Raw genomic sequence first — 16,974 nt, forward strand, 5'->3', positions numbered from 1 at the left:
TTGAAACAAGAAATTATCAGTTTTATTTTAAGTCTAAAAAATACATTCATGACAACAATTTCAAGACTAAACTATGATCTCAATTTGACAGGTGTAAAAAAATAAAATACATTATTAAAAAAAAAATTGGCTCCTTTATTTCAAAATTTACTCTTAAAAAAATAAAAATAAAATCAAAAATGTCAACAACGTCACAGTTAGTATTACACCACAGATCGGATTCACGCCTCCAAGAAGATTCTTTGGATCAAGAGATATTTGAACAGTACAAACAAATAGATTCTCAAACAAGCAACGTCACTGTTAATGCAAGTTTGTCGATGAAAGTAAGTTGTAATCTGGTTCCGCTAAAAATTATACATTAATTAATAAGTGGTTATGGTACATTTCATATATTCTAATAAACTGTTAGTTACAAGAAAATAATGGTCTTTCTTGAGTATGGTGTAACATTTTGCTAAAGTTCATATTTTTAATTTTGGTGTTTCCTAATGACATTACATGTTTATTTAAGAGAAACCAAGATGGTCAGAAGATATCAAAAATTGGCCTACATAAATCATTACACATACTCTAAACAGGCTATGGTGCACAAAGTTTAGGCTTTCAAGGAGTCAAAATATGTGCCAACTACTTGATCCATCTGTAGACGAAGTTGGACGCTCTCTTTGAATATACACTAGGCTGGTATGTGAATTATGTAACGAGAATAGCTTCAATGCCTCCTACAAGCTTCCCAAAAAGTACTGGTTATCGAGTCAAATTAAGGCTTAATAGAGCAAAAACAGTGAAGATGCCAAGGCTCTCTTGGAGGGACTCGCAGAAAAGAAATATAAAGCGTGCTAACACAGGGTGGAAATGTTGCAAAGATCATCTATAAAAGGACAATGATGGCCAAAAAGCGAGCTTGAAAGAGGATACTGGAGTGGATGTATACTCGGCAAGATGGATATTTAATCTGGAAGCAGAGACAGTAAACTTAAATGCTAAGTCGTTTAATGAAGATCGAGTGAAGGCCTGTGCGCAATGTGCAACAAAGGGAAAAATGAGGATACCTTTCATTTTATATGCGCTTGTCCCATTATCAGAGTTCCATTAGCAAACTTTCTATGCCGGATGTTGCAAAATGGTGGCTACAACTGATTATCCTAAGTTCTGCAGGGCTGCCTAGAGATACAGGAAGTATCTCATCAATGAATTTAATTTTTGAAAGTGGAAAAAAGAAAGACTTTATTTATTATTTTGGTCGCTGTTTCAACTGTTAAATGTCATATTAAGTTTACTTTGATAATATTATTTCATGAAATGTACAAATGATATATTTACAATAAACTTAAATGAAACTTAGAAAAAAAACAACAAAAAAAACAAACACCAACTTAGAAAAAAGTGCGAGAAGGCCATGGTAATAATTTACTGTGCAAGACTGAACAACGCAGGGATTGTGAGACAAATTTGTGAAAAAGATTGAGAGGTCTTCAGAAAGTAGCCAGTTTAAAAGCATCCAGAAAAAATCTTAACATTAACAAAGAAGAATTTGATGTTTGCTTCAGTAGTAGAGGAAAATTACACTAAGTTAATTCAAATAGACCTGAAGTGGTATCAGAGAGACAGATTGAGGCATGAGTTGTGCCAATATTGCATCCTTTGGTAGAAGTGTATTTTTAATTAAAACGCTAACCACTTGCTAACCATGGGAGACTGCAGTAGCTGAGTGATTTACATGTTAAGATTCCCGGCTGATTGACCCTACAGTCATGGGTTCGATTCCCAGTCACTCCTGGCCTTTTTTTCACACTCCCCCCCAATCATATATGATGAAATATCAACACTCATGCACTCTAGCTAATATTTATTTATTTAATATGTTAATCATAAAGCATTAAATTAAAAACAGAAAAACAACTTCTACTTTATTGATCTATTGTATGCTGATATTAGGAGACAAATCATGTAAGAGTAATAATTAATGGATTAAATCATCAGGAAAAAAATCCCAAGTTCATTTTAGGCTGTACATTGCCTTTAATTTTAAGGCCTTTTAAACCTAATTTATTCATCATAAATACACCTTAATAAAAAAAATGGTCCCATTCTTAGTCTGTAATATGTAAATTCACAAATAAATAGGTAAAACCTTTGTAAAATAATGTGATGGAGGAATATCAAGTATTCTACCAACTGAGTGTAAATAGGAAATAATGTATTTAAAGGCGAGCGGGTTTGGATCTGGAAACCGATTGCATTGGGTGCTGAAATGACCTAGCAGTTAACAGCACCTCAAGTCCAACCTTGGTAGCTGGACGGATAAGACCTAGGTCTGACCTCGGACTGTCAACATCCAGGGTGGGTGATTTTAAAAGCATGCCAATAATTAATTTAAATTACACAAAAACTGTAATTGCCAATGAGCTGTGAGAAGTACTAGGCTCAATTCTGTACATGCGTGTGGCAGATTTGAGCTTATATAAATCAGTAAACAAAAACTATTGTAACTTAAAAATAACAGTTTTGAGGACCATGATGTGACCAGTGGTTAGAGTGCCCAACTCGTGTTTGCCACATTAGCTGTTCTTATTAGTTCAAATTCCTGCATAACCCATGGATTTTTAATTGAAAATACAATCGACTCTTGTTAATTTAAAAATTGATCATTCAAATTTCTTGATAATATGAACTCAGCAAATCATGGTAAATCGAAAAAATTCTGTGTATTTTTATACCCCTTTATATGAAATTTTTCCATTAAGGGGGTTAAAAATAATGCTACTAATCGAAATGGAGCCACTTACCATCTTTATCATTTGAATTTTATCTTTTTTGTTATATTCTTCTAAATTCTATATTTCTCTAGTTAGTATGTTCTGCGGTCAGTGTTTTGTCAATGTGTTGTCAGGACTGGTCTCTTTGGAAAATCATTTCAACAAAGGACGAAAAAACTACAATGTTCAATTTTACAGTTGATCTGTTTATCATTTATTTTTAATATGTTTTATATATGTACAATTTAAGTAATAACTACAAAAATGCATATGAACTCTTTTTTTTCAATCCTCTTGAGAAATCGAATTGGTTATTAAACAATCCAGTATGACAAGAAGTAATTAATTACCACCTTTATTGTTCAGTTTTAGAACTTTAAAATCGCAATCCTGAAAATGTTGTTTTATTTATCTGTTTTTCCCTGCGAGTGCAGAATTATGCAAACAGTTGGTATAAAAACCTTAAAAAATGCTCACAAAAATTTGTTTTATTTCAGGACACAATATCCTCAAGAACTGATGATGTATGTATTATTACATTTATAATTGTTTCTAAATAAAAAAAGATATGTTTTATTATTAAAACCAGAATTATAATCATGATAGGGAAGGAGATCGTTTATGCAAAGTTTAGGTAAAAATTTCAGCTTTTTCTTGATTTAAATACCATGTTAAAAATTTTATTTTAGTATAAAATATTTTCAGGCTCATCATTGATGGATAGCTGTGGAAGGATCAGCCTAGGAAATATCGTCGAATTAAAACGAGTCGATAAGCCGATTTTAACTGAAGCACAGGTAGCCATCGCACAAGGAGAGGAACCGAGGAAGAGGCAATACTTACCGACTATACATGCAAGGGGGACGTTTTACGATGTTGGATACGCAATTGTAACTGCAACAAATCCAAAAAAAAAGTGCAAACTTGTTATATTAATGTTTTCTTTAGGGAAGGACGTTCCGCGCAGCAATTGCTGACTCCGTCAACCGGAAGTTTGCATTTAATGATAAAACACTTTTGTATTCTGAATCCCGACAGGGGAAGGAACTCTACAACAAACTATTGGCCAATTGCCTGCATCATTACCCTCAGTATATAAGAGAGCTGAGAGGAATGGCTGACGGTTCAGGGATCAGCTTTAGCAAAGTAGGCAGTTATGCTTTTTCAACATACAAAAAATAAGCCAATTTATATTTATACCCTAATCATATGAATGAAGATAATGAGAATTATTACAGCAAGAGGCATGAAAACTTATCTAAAGGCCCTTCTATACAATGGCCCATTACTGGCTACTACAAGCCATTGCATTGTGTAAAGTGTGGGTTTGGCATGCAGTGGCCGATGGTGTGATGGTTGTGGCAAGGAATGGCTTTAGGAGCCATTTTCCTCTCGAATCAAAGAAGCCAGCTTGGTAAATGCACAGTAAATTCCTACTCCTTACTACCACACAATAGTCCATAGTCAACCAGTATGTGGATGGATATAGATGACCCAGAGACTGGTCACCTCTAATGGAGGCTATCTTTACAACCATTATAGACGGCCATTGTATAGAAGAGGTATCATCTGACGAATTTGAGTGTATGCTTGTTTGTTTTAAACAATTTTACTTTTTTACTTTTTATTTTATTTTACTACTTTGCAAAAAACGGCGTTCCAGAAAGTCGAAGCATATGGCCGGTTCATGCTCAGAGTTCAACAATACATATATGTCTGAATATATTTTTTTTTCTTTCAGTTATTTGTACTCCAAGTTGGATCTGATATAATGTCATATTCAAGAGGGCATGCTGATTTTAAAAACATCACATCCAGCACAACTCTCGTTCTTAATACTAAACATCAAGTGTGTTTAATCTATATTGGTCTAATGATTAATAGTTTAATAATAATATAAATTTAATAGATAATGGGCCAAGTTGAGGATCAGCCAGCTTCTTCTCTAGGTAATGCCTTCATAGTCAGGGCTTCGATAAATGAAGACAATCATTACAAAGAGGAATTTACTGCTGTCTGCGTTGCTGGAAGTCTACCAGGTTGGGAAATGGCGGTCAACTATCACGGGCTTGCTTTCACAGTCAACAGCATAAGAATAAGAAATTTCAATTTAAACGGCATCCGTAAGTTACATTAATAAAACAAAATGCATTGCCAGAAGTTAATGACAGAATGTACAGCGAAGAGAATAATCTGCCGGGCGCTTTTGGCCGCCCATTCTATTGAGAAAGCCAAAATGATTCTTTATGGCAGCGGATTCGGCATAGCAGATGCAATAAACGTAACCTGTACTTTTGCAAATGACACGAAAGAAAGGATATTCTACAGCATTGAAGTCGCACCTCCGACTCACGATACGACGTACTCGCAATTAAGCATAGAAGTTATTAAACCTGGTACTACATTTTCGCATTACAATGGGTGAGTATAAAGCATCTTCCTTATTGTAATAGTTTTATAAAAAATAATGCATATCAAGAAATCATTGATATCTGTAAAAAAATTATACTTTTAAATCAAGTATCATTACAAATGCGTACTTTCACAGTTATCCCCAAACTTAAGCTATTTATTTTTCCAAAGTTCCTAAAATTTACTATACAAAATATAACGAATCAACAGGCAAACTTGCATAACATGTATATGGCATGCTTTTTTTTTGTCCTGTTTACATATGTATGGTGTAACATTGTTCCAACAAAAACCAAGCACTGAAACAAAAAATAGAATTATCAATGTTTGTGCACTTTTTTTTGTATGTACGCTTAGGTTCAAGCATCTGAAACAATGGCTGCCAAATGAAGATCTTGATTTTGTAAATTGGAACCGGCATAAAGAGCAAACAATAGAAAGATATCCTATGTCTAATGTAAATGACATAAAGAACATTCTGGGAGATACAGGAAACTGCCGGCCATTTAAGAACATATTTTCAGTAGCTGATCAAGTCTTTAGTTCAGTCGTTGTCGGTAAGAACTTTTTAATACAAATAGGTACATTAAGGGGACCTCTGTAGCCTACAAGATTCTCAGCTCATAGTCGCCCATGGTCAAGGGTTCAATTCCCACTGTTGCCATTAGCCTTTTTGAATGAAAAATTAGCGATGAAAAAGTTCAAACTCTTGATGAAAAAATTAGTGTCATAAGTGGGATTCGAACTCACGACCTTCGATAAATACACCGCTGCTCTACCTGAGACTAATCACTTAAGAGTTGTTAGAGCAGCGGCATATTGAGCTGAATGTCGTGAGTTCGAATCTGCTCATGACACCTTTTTCATCTCAACGAAGACCTTACATAAAAGGAATAATTAATTGAAAAACTAATTTTGAATATTGAACATCTAATATGAATTGGCTAATATTGAAAAATAAGATCACTAAAAAAAGTTTAACGCTCTATGTACGAGACTAACGTTAATTTTATTTATATGTTTATGTATATATATATTTTTTTTCATAACAAATGTAAACACTTTTTCAAGGGATATTTGACCTCCGAGCAAGAACTCTCACAATTTACTTAGACAATCCAAAACAGGCAATACCACATGCAGTAATAAATTTTTAAAACCATTTTATTTATTGTGTTTTTAATAAAAATAATTGAACTTCAAATATATAAAATAATGAATATAAAAGTAATCAGATGAGCATATTTATAAAAAAAACTAACTTACAATTGAAAATATAACTATTTTTAAATGGCATTTGATTTTGAAATGTATTTGAAAATGTAAAAGGTAGTTGATGTGTCCCGCTTAATTGCTGGAGTGCAGGAATGCTGCCCAACTTGAGAATTGTACTTTAGCACAGCAGCAAGTGGGTCCGCTGATCCTATTCTTGGAGGAAACGGTGTTGTTTTAATGTATATAAGAATAGTTGTGTACACCTAGGTTGTGTGAGTGAATGTATTAATTAGCATGAATGTGTGATTTGAGAAGGTCGATGGCGGAATATCAAGTACTCCACTACCCTAATTGAATGATGAGTAGTATGTAAATAGGAGTGAATGTATTTAAGAATGAATGTTGCATGTGTTGGGAATTCAGTTGACCTGAGCGACCTATTGGCCCCTCCACCAAAGCCTAACCTCGGTGGCTGGATAATATTGCAAAAGCTGGACAAATAGGCTCAACTCATGCTTGTTGCTATGTTCATATGCCCTCCATAAGCCTATATAAATCCAAATCTTAAAATGTAGGAATACATAATTATAAATGACTCTTTTGGTCTTGTTATTCAATTTTTTTTACTTGCTCTATTTGTTTCATTTTCTTTTTTCTTGACATAATTAGTAAAACAATCTTTGTCCAAAAATAATTAAATAACCAACGGCTATAATGGGCTTTACTCACCCAATAACCATGTTTTTCAGTGCTTAGAAATTTGATTTTGTAAGAGGGAAAAACACTAGCCAACTGAAAATATAAAAATAATAGTAGGGAAACAAACCCTGAAATATATCCAATCACATGATAACAAACTTACAATTCACAAAAAATTAAATGTGTTTATTTACCTTAATAAATGAATAAACAAATTGCAATCCCTTATCATCACTAGGACTAGTTTTCGATATCCATTTCAGTATCAGGATCAACCGATCTACCAGGTTGGCCATATAAAATTTTAAGTGACTCATATCTCTTTTGGTCCTAGAAAAATATTAAACATTTAGTTCATTTGTCTAATAAAATTTCTTAATATATTGATAGTAAGTGAAAATGTACGTTATAAATACCTTGGGCGTAACTGAAGGTCTTATTTTACTTATTGCTTTTGTAAAATGTTTAGCATGAACTATCAATTCCTCAGCTTCTACAGGTACCATTTCTTCTTGAGGCCCCTCAAGGACGTTAATGTATTCTGTAAGGGCCAAGAGTGAGGCTTCTTTCACTAAAGCTGCTAGATCTGCTCCTGAGTATCCTTCACAACTACCGCTGCTCCCGATTTCTTCGAGGGAGACATCATTTGACAATGGTGGTTTTGTGCCGTTCTTAAAATATAAAAACTAAGTACTTGTTTTATAGCATGTATTATATATATTAACAAAATACCTTTGTAATGGCTTTAAGTATTTCAACACGATCTACACCTAAAGGAAGACCTACATAAAGAATCTTGTCAAAACGACCAGGCCTAAGGACAGCAGGGTCAACCATGTCTGGCCTGTTTGTAGCCGCCATTAAAAACACACCTTCACGACCTTCGACCCCATCCATTTCAGTCAATACTTGGTTAACCATCCTTGAACTGACACTTCCCTACAAATAAAGACAACTTTTTGAAAAACATATTACAATTTCTACAACTTTTGTCGTTTCTGTGATAGAAAAATTAAATACAAAATGATTTGTAAAGATAGATTGTTGTGATTTTAGGCTAAAAACAAAAATACCTCAGTAGAATCCGATCTTTTAGGGCAAAGGGCATCAATTTCATCGAAGAATATAACACAAGGTTGAGAATTTTTCGCCCTCTGGAAACACTGACGTACTGCTCTTTCACTCTCCCCAACATACTGAAATACCATACATGATTAGTTACTTTTTCAATTAAAATGTTTTCTAAAAAATTACCATATTTAGAAGCTCTGGTCCTTTGACAGAAATGAAATTAATATTCGCCTCGTTTGCAACTGCTTTAGCTAAAAGTGTTTTCCCACAACCAGGTGGGCCACACAACAATATACCAGAAGGGGTCTCAATTCCCATTTTTGAAAACTCTGTTGGATATTTTACAGGCATCTATATAAAGAAAAAGTGTAAGAAACATAAATTCAAAAATGTAATTTATGTCTTGTTATTTATACAATACCATAATTGACATTTTGAGTTCATTCCTGATATCCTGAAGGGAGCCAATGTCATCCCAAGTGACATCTGGCACAGTGGCGAAGCCTTCTCTCTTTGCTGAAGGTTGAACAGTTTTGATCGCAGCAGTAATATCATCCATCCCTATACAAAGATCTTCCAAGTCTTGGGAGAGGAGGCTCTTCACCATTCTTAATCTATTGTAAAACCTCGGTTGAGGACAGTCCGATCCTGGTATCTCTTCAATTATTTCACAGATGTCATCTTCAGGTGACTGTTCCTTGGAACTAGCCTTTTTTGAACTAGAGGTGTTCTCTTCACCATCTTTACTGTCTTTTTTAGTCTCTTCATCTTTCGCCTTAGTTTCTTCTAAGTTGTTAACCCCATTAACAGGTAAAGTTTTTTTCATTGGTATGTTCGACATAAATCTATAATAAAAATAAATAATTTCAACTTTGATCCATTAAAACCTGGATCCATAATAATATCCTGCAAAAAGTTCCTCGTTAATATTCATGGGTTATCTATCTTCTGTTATTAATAATTACAAGAAAATCTTTCCTCAGTTACAAAGAATACTATCTGAACTTATACCTACAAACTTTGCAAATCTACCATTCTTCTCACTGCATTAACAATGTAAACAATCAAAAATTACAACCATTACCTTCTAACAGTGATCACAGCTGCTTCTCGAATAAGGGCTTTTAAATCTGCTGCGACATAACCAGGGGTCAACTCCGCAATCTTCGGTATTGAGATCTCTTGGCTAAATTTGACTTTAGAACATAAGACTTGGAGTATGCCCTCTCTTGCATCCCTCCCTGGTATTCCAAGGCATACCTCTTTATCGAACCGTCCAGCTCTACGCAACGCTGGATCTATCACTTCCAACCTGTTTGTCGCTCCTATCACAATCAGCTCGTTGCCTTCATCGCATTCATTTAGTTCTAACATAATAATCCAATATAAGTTATTTAGTAAATTTTTCTTATAAAACAATTATTAACCATCGAATGAAGCGATTAGCTGTGAAACAATCCTTTTCTCCATTTCTTTCTTTGCATTTTCTCTTGATTGGCAAATTGCATCAATTTCATCAATGAAGAGGACACACGGTACTTGATCTCTCGCCCTCGCAAAAAGATCTCTAATTCTTTGCTCCGATTCTCCAGACATGCCTCCGACTAGTTCTGGACCGGCCACACTAATCAAAGGCAAACTTAACTCCTACCAATGAAATTTAAATTAGAAACAGGTCTGTAAAAACATACTAGAATATATAAAAAAGGCCAACTAACACCGGCAATGCATTGCGATAAATAGGTTTTTCCACATCCAGGAGGGCCATGAAGAAGAAAACCCCTTGGTGGTGATACACCAAGCACAGAGAAAATTTCATACTGGTAAAAATGAAGAACTAAGTTGTTCACAGTCTGCAATTATACAAAACATTAATTAAGTTATAAAAGCATCCAATTACTATTAATATATATAAAAAAATGTAACATAAAAAATATTTTTTGTCAAAAATGAGACAACATTCACTGAAACACTTTTCATTATGTATTTTACTATGTAAATAAAAAATGATTACTTCTAAAACTTTAGGGTAGCCTCCAAAATCTTGGTAATTTAGATCAGGTATTATGTCTGGGATGATCTCTCTCCTTTTCTTCATAGGCTGAAGATGCATGGACATATACGATTTTCGTTTTTTTGTCGGTGGCATCGAATGTTTGCAACCAGAAGCCGATCTGTCTACTGACTTGGAGTCATCATCGAATTTATCGGGGCTTACGTGCTACAAATAAACAGAGGGTTCAGTAATCAATAGGCTTTGTAATTTTTTGTTCTCTTCTCACCCTTGATTTTTTCGGCTCATCTTCATCGCTGCTGATGTTTATCAACTCCTGCGCGTCACTTCTAGACCTGAAAGCCAAAAAATGTTATACACAATCTGACAACAATATAACAATATTAAGCAATACCCTTTTGCCTGACCACTTCTATTGACCATCGCTTGAATGGAGTTCATGTAACCATGGTTCTGAGTCGAATTCGGTGTACTAGACTGCAAAAAACAAAAATCAGATAAACTTCAAAATATTTATATTGGATATTTGGATAATATATTTTTAAATATTTATATATACATTACATACATACATTATTTGTTACAAAAGCTACTAATATTTCATAAATGTGAATCTTTTTAAAATCTAAATGGAATTCATAAACAAATATACAACTATGATTACAATTATGTGGGTGAACATGGATTTTTTCATGTAAAAAAGCTACAAATTATTACACAAAATAATTTTATGTATTTCAGCAGGTCCCAATCAAGTTAATCTACTATTCCAATATTGTTATCAGTCTACTGTACATATATGTACATTACATGTTTAGGTAAACAAATTATGTACATTCCATAAATATTGCTCCCATTATCTTTACGAAGATGTCTTCCAAATTTACCTTTTCTTTCCATTTACTGACAAGCTGAATTGTAAGAATTCAGGAGGACTTAAATTGAATTGGCTCCTGGGCCGCTGAAAACAGAGAACTCCCAGGCTAATGTTTTTTTATACGCATTCCCTTATCTTTTATCCTCCATTTACCAACACACAATCTCTTTTTCTTTTTTACACAGTAACTTCACACTACCTTCCATATATATGATCTAACAACCTTTAGTTCTTTTATAATGTCGTACTTGTTCTCGCCCTTCTGATCTCTTATCCCCCAAAACACAGACTACTGCCTTAGGTTGTTTTTACCTCATCTGTTCACCCATGCTATGAAATTACCTTCCTCACTCTATCCACCACACAATGTCCTTTCTATCTTTAATTCCTGTCTATTTGATCACCACTTGTCATTGCAACTTAGTACCAATTGCAAAAATTAGTAAGGCTCTACAAATTTTATCCTTTCTTTATCATCCTAAGCTAAAATGCTTAAAAAAGTGGAAGTCTGTAGGCGAGAGATGAATAAAGAGGGTGCAGTAAGGTTTCATAGCCTAAGTCCTTAAGTTTCTGCAGGGCTGACATTGCGACATGTGGCTTGGCGTTATCATGAAGACAGCCCCTTATGGTTTACCTGGACAAAGATATTGCAGTTTCCCGTACGTTTTGTCAATTTCTTGGTAATATTTCTCTGCTGTGTTTCAACATAATTCAGGAAATTATAGTGAATTATCTCAGCAGTACACCACCAAACAATCACCCTAACTTTTTTTTTGTGTGCAGATTTGGTTTCGGGAAGTGTTTTGGCCATTCAACGTTGTCCAACCACTGACCAGTACACCCCCTGTTATTGTACAGAATCCATTTCTCATCATGATGATTTGATCGAGAAATGGATCAACATAGAAATAGCGCAACAGAAGAGAATTGAAAATTTCCAAGTGTCAATTTCTTTGGGCTTTGGTTATTTTATGCAGTACCCACTTGTCGAGCTTCTTAACTGTACCAATTTGCTCCAGATGGTAAACAATGGTTGAGGGGTCAACACTACGCTCTTCCATAATTTCCTGTGTTGTCTTAGGTGAATTATCTTCAATCAATGTTTTGAGTTGGTCTTGCCCATAAAGGAAGGCCTACCACGACCTTCCCTATCTTCAAGATCAAAATCTCTGAAACCATAGCTGTGCCATGTATTCGCTAATTCTCCCCCCCCCAAACTGTTGATGTTATGCACGGTTTGAGCTGCACTTCGCCTAAGTATAAATTTGTACAAATAAATATGACAAAAATCTAGTCTGGACATATTTAATTTGGCAGGTCCTCGCTCTCATAAAATTAAGTATCAACTAAAATGTTTTGTATAAAAGATAAAAGTATTTATTATAAACCATAAATTAGATTTGAGGATTTAGCTTTGTTTACTTGGCAAACACCTGCAAAACTAAAACAAATTCTCAAAACCTGCATTAATTTTGTACCAACCCAAAATTAAATTATTTGTATTATTAAACTTAATTTTATTACAGTACATTTTTAGTTTAGTATATATTTTACAAACAGACAGTAAAGTCTATTCAGTTCAATTGTATCTTAACAATTACAATTATTAAGTAAGTTTACCATTGTGTCAATTAATTCTGTGTCGTCATCATCTTCAAATGGCCTAAGTCCAGTTTCGTACTCATTTTCATACGACTTGGCTTCCATTATCGTCCGCTTTATAATGTCAAAAGCTGAAAAATAATATAACTTTTGTTAACCAACATCTTGAATAATTAATTAATTGATTATGGCCATTATCTTGATTTTTAGCATGAGAGGCTTAAATATGTGAAGACGAATATAAAAGATAAATTTAAGAGTATGATCACAGGAGGAAGTGTTTTGGGATGTGCAACTTATAAGAAAATCAACCACTGAAATCAGGCCTACTAATTAGGTTCCTTGATGAAACTAGGACTCACCTGTGTGCTATAAGCACAGAATAGAGGATACAATAGCTCTTAAGGGTGCAGACCCTAAACACACCCTAAATGATACCTATATCTATATGTGGGTTTTGCACTCTTCTTAAGTCTTAGAATGTCATGTGGCCATGCTTTCCTTCAAATATTGAAGACTTCCTAAGGCTCATGTGTAAAAGACCGACAACTGCTGGAAGACGTTCCAACAGGAAAGTTGGTAGCCAAATGATGCTACTCAACAACCAACTGTACAACATTGAAAGGTGTTTGTAGCATCATGTAGCGCTGGCCTCAGCATACAATAAATGCAGTGACCATCTGAGTCAGGTTTGATTCAGCAAATGTAGATGTCACAGCAAAAGCACAAGAAACAAACACTTCATGATACCTGAGTATTAGGTGCTGACTGATGGCATAATGATGAATGATACTAGTGAGGTGCCAACTTAAACAAAATTATGGTTTTTGTAAAACTTGCTCACCTTTTAAAGCTGTAGCTCTAAACGCCGATCTGTTCCTCCTCGAATACTCTTTGTACATGTTCCTAAGGTGGGAGACCATGGCCTCTTTGTTGATAGCGTCTTGGATAATGTCATTGTCTTTACCCTCCAGGTACTGTCATGAAAGTGAGAGATAGCGTTGTTAGTTATAAAAGGGCAAATGTTAAAAGTCTTGATAATCTACCTTGTCAACACGACGGAAAAGTTGTATGTCACTGAAATAAGGGGCAGCGGGTTTTTTACTATATCGCTTCGGCGTCGTTGACATCCTCGGGATGTTTGTCAAAAATAGTTTTGCGCAGTCCGCATCCCAAAACCCGGTGTTTTGTGTCCTTTTTGGATCCAGGATGTCTTCTAATCAACACAAATTAAAAACAGGACTGTTCTCAGGAGAAATATATAGTAAAAGTGAAGTGTAAACTGAGGCCCACGTTTACTTGAAGCTTTATCCTAAGAAACTTATAACCATTTATAAAATATCCCGATACCATCGATGTCTACTTTCGAATGTGTAAGATGACACAGTTGACAATATTAAAATCTCAATTTTAAAAACTCTCTTTACTTCTGTTGAATACATTTTAATATATTTAGAGTTATTAAAGAATTATATATTAAATAAGAATTTTAATAATGAAACATAAGAGCCAAAATCGAACCCGTATCGATGTTTTCACCCGATTATGAGGCCTCAGACCGTCAGCCGTTGGAGCTGATGAAGGTACTGGTACTAGTCAATTATTGACCAAAGTAAAAACTGAAATTTGGTTTTAAGATAATTAAAAAAAGAAAAACATTAATTTTAAGAATTAAGGAGGAATATTTTAAACTAAATTTTTACAATAATGAGTCTTCTCAATGACATGTAAGTCCGAAAATATATAATGGTTTATTTTATTTATTTTTTAATCTCAGATTGTTTCCCTAAATTAGATTTTAAGGTTAATTTTTGTCCCTTTGTACATAAAAAGACCCAAAATTTTAAAATACATATAAAACGATTTTGATATTAATTTATCTACTCAATCTGACATTGTTTATTTATTTATTTTTTTATTCTTTTTTGTTATCTTTCAATATTTTATTACATTCTGCAATTTTTGATTACAATATGTAATTTGATGAATATAGATATATTTACAGCTATTTATGTATTTACATTGAGGGAAGTAAATAAACAATATTATTATCCCAATTCACTTCACTAGATAACTTTAACGAGATTGTTCTATCGTATGTAGTAATTATAGTTGTGTATAAGTTTGTATTGAGAATGAATGTATTTATTAGCGTGAATGTGTGACATGAGAGGTCTGTGGTGGAATATTGAGTAGCCCATCGACCCTCAAATAGTTTAGTTGCATAATATGTTTAAAGGTTGTGTTCAGAGTGAATGTATTTATTAGCGTGAGTGCATTTAAGAATGAAAGTGAGTAGGAATGGTTACTGCATGCTGCTGAATTGATGCACCCCCCTTTCCCCGGAGCCAAACTAGATAAACTTCACTGCCTATTCCTTAGAAAGGAGTTGCTGGGATATGTCCTCCTGAGAAGCCTTATGGGATTGTAAGGATGGGTTTTGTTGGACAAGGCTTCGGCTAGACTATTGGGGTGGTGAGGGGGATTATTATGGGACTTGATAAATCTTTGGAGCATTATATTTTGAATAAATGTGATTTTAAGGTCGTTGTAGAGGGCAGTATTGGAGACTTAATACGGAGAATTTATAAGTGGTCTGAGGACTTTAGATTGACTTTAGACTTTAGATTAGAAAGGATTGGAGACGCTGGATATTTTAAGGCTTAGCGGTTCCCCACAACTCTATTCCGTATGTCCAAAACGGTTGTAGCATTTTGTACATTGTAAATTTGTTTTTCCTCGATAGCCTTGTCGTCCTCTAAGTTGGTAGAGTAGGCTGTGGTTTAGGCCTTGCCGTTTCAGACATACGTTTTTTTTTTCGTTTTTTTTTTTCATCCATCCCTAACCAGCAAGGGCTATCATTGCCTTTCTGTAGCTATGTGTGCATATGTGTACAGTGGTGTGTGAGTGTGTGTATGTGGATTCGTATGTGTGTCAGTTCTGGGGAGCGCGTACAGCCAGCCGAATTTTGTTGCTTATGTTATTTGTGTGTTAATGTAGTGTTCTTGTTATATATAGTTGTATAGTTTTATTTTTTTAGATACCCGATGACTTTGTCAACCATTTGCTGCTTATCCTGTAGGAGTTGTTTAAGTGGAAGGTGTAAGGAAGATGTGTAAAACCGTTGGCAGTTCCTTGGGGGGCACAAGATGTGTTCGATGGTTAGGCGTTCACCACATAGACAGACAGGAGGGTCAGTACCTTCCATCAAGAACCCGTGTGTTATTCTTGTGTGTCCAATTCTGAGTCGGCAGATGATAACTTCTTCCCTCCTATTCGTTTGATAGGAAGTTTCCCAGGGGTGAATGCTGTCTTTTATCTTTTTTAGTTTGTTGTCTCCAATATTCAACCATTCAGATTCCCATTTTTTTAATATCTCTCTTCTGAAGGTTGAAACGAGATCCTTTGCACACACGGGCTGCTCAGATTCAGGTAAGCGCAGGGCTGTTTTAGCGGCAACGTCTGCCCGTTCGTCATACGTGCTTATTCCACTTGAGTCTTGGTGGAACCCAAGGTAGGGTACGCAGTCGGATTTGGGGATAGGAACGTTGTTGTAGTACATTGTGTGAGGAGATTTGCTTCGGAATATAAATGTGACATGTACGCATTACCTTCATTTTCCATCGTCTATACCGATCTTCTTTCCAAGTGATATGCCTCTGCGGATCTTTTGAAGCAACCATAGGATCGGGGTTAGATGATAGTACAGACGTATCATCGGAAAAATGCAATAAGGGGAGAAGGTTTGCATTTTTTTTTTTTACATCTGCAGTATAAAGGATATTGAAGGGTGGTCCGAGCCCACTGCCCTTTGGTACCCCGCGGCTTGAGAGCAGTATTCGACTAGTCCTTGTCTGGTTCGAAAGATTAAAGAAGTTTAATTTAATGTTTATAGATATATTCTATGACGTTAGAAAGAATATATAATAACAATATATAATATATTTAACAACCGTTTTTGCAGTATTCATGTTTTAGTCATATCGGCGTCCGCTGACTTCCAGAAATGAGCTACCTCACTCCAACAAATATTCCGAATGAAACAATTTCTGTGGCTGTGATGGTGGTATGAGCACATGTTGAACTGATCGATACTATTTTCTCACTGAAAATAGCGTGAGCGGAAACGCGAATGAAACGAAAACCAGCGAGAGTAACGGGACTCGGAGTGATACCTTTTTTAAAATTTTATATTATTTTTATAATATTAATTTTTTTAAAGACTTTATTTGTAATTTGATATTTTATTCGGCCAATGTGAAATTATTTAATCAAAAAACTTCGTTGGTCAATGGTATATGATCTCGCAAATTTATAAATTT

The 16,974-nt window shown here is 34.7% G+C and overlaps 2 protein-coding genes across 5 annotated transcripts; one reads left to right on the forward strand and one right to left on the reverse strand.

Annotated features, from left to right (window-relative positions):
* Positions 1-14,027, reverse strand: LOC106663433 (nuclear valosin-containing protein-like). Of its 3 annotated transcripts, XR_001340032.2 has the most exons (17): positions 13,699-14,027; positions 13,497-13,629; positions 12,671-12,783; positions 10,568-10,650; positions 10,442-10,508; positions 10,174-10,380; positions 9,878-10,012; positions 9,587-9,806; positions 9,244-9,526; positions 8,581-9,004; positions 8,343-8,510; positions 8,162-8,284; positions 7,821-8,027; positions 7,505-7,759; positions 7,283-7,418; positions 7,119-7,181; positions 264-347 (listed from the first exon to the last, which is right to left on the reverse strand). XR_001340032.2 is itself a non-coding variant. In XM_014388253.2 (16 exons), the coding sequence occupies exons 1-15, from the start codon at positions 13,780-13,782 to the stop codon at positions 7,329-7,331; spliced, it is 2,592 nt and encodes an 863-aa protein (XP_014243739.1). In that variant the 5' UTR covers positions 13,783-14,027; the 3' UTR covers positions 1-347; positions 7,283-7,328. The 3 variants fall into 3 exon arrangements, 2 of the variants coding, with proteins under 2 accessions (XP_014243739.1, XP_024086047.1); XM_014388253.2 differs by lacking the exon at positions 7,119-7,181 and having other exon boundaries at positions 1-347; XM_024230279.1 differs by lacking the exons at positions 264-347; positions 7,119-7,181 and adding an exon at positions 3,579-3,656.
* LOC106663434 lies at positions 45-6,341 on the forward strand. Of its 2 annotated transcripts, none has more exons than XM_014388255.2 (10): positions 45-326; positions 3,260-3,286; positions 3,369-3,396; positions 3,468-3,652; positions 3,711-3,908; positions 4,504-4,611; positions 4,672-4,885; positions 4,943-5,183; positions 5,532-5,731; positions 6,246-6,341. In XM_014388255.2, the coding sequence occupies exons 1-10, from the start codon at positions 180-182 to the stop codon at positions 6,329-6,331; spliced, it is 1,434 nt and encodes a 477-aa protein (XP_014243741.1). In that variant the 5' UTR covers positions 45-179; the 3' UTR covers positions 6,332-6,341. The 2 variants fall into 2 exon arrangements, with proteins under 2 accessions (XP_014243741.1, XP_014243742.1); XM_014388256.1 differs by having other exon boundaries at positions 152-326; positions 3,352-3,396.
* Positions 14,028-16,974: the final 2,947 nt, after the last annotated feature.

Source organism: Cimex lectularius, unplaced genomic scaffold, assembly GCF_000648675.2.
Source record: "Cimex lectularius strain Harlan isolate CLEC.00 unplaced genomic scaffold, Clec_2.1 scaffold2, whole genome shotgun sequence".
Taxonomy (NCBI): domain Eukaryota; kingdom Metazoa; phylum Arthropoda; class Insecta; order Hemiptera; family Cimicidae; genus Cimex; species Cimex lectularius.

Bases quoted from the DNA above. Each gene is read 5' to 3' on its own strand.
- LOC106663433 (XM_014388253.2), bottom strand. From the start codon at position 13,782: ATGTCAACGACGCCGAAGCGATATAGTAAAAAACCCGCTGCCCCTTAT. The intron at 10,509-10,567 runs GTATTGCTTAAT...TTTGGCTTTCAG, and splicing joins AGAAGTGGTCAGGCAAAAGG to GTCTAGAAGTGACGCGCAGG. The intron at 9,005-9,243 runs GTAATGGTTGTA...TTTTTATTATAG, and splicing joins GCTGTGATCACTGTTAGAAG to ATTTATGTCGAACATACCAA.
- LOC106663434 (XM_014388255.2), top strand. From the start codon at position 180: ATGTCAACAACGTCACAGTTAGTATTACACCACAGATCGGATTCACGC. The intron at 3,653-3,710 runs GTAACTGCAACA...TGTTTTCTTTAG, and splicing joins ACGATGTTGGATACGCAATT to GGAAGGACGTTCCGCGCAGC. The intron at 3,909-4,503 runs GTAGGCAGTTAT...TTTTTCTTTCAG, and splicing joins CAGGGATCAGCTTTAGCAAA to TTATTTGTACTCCAAGTTGG.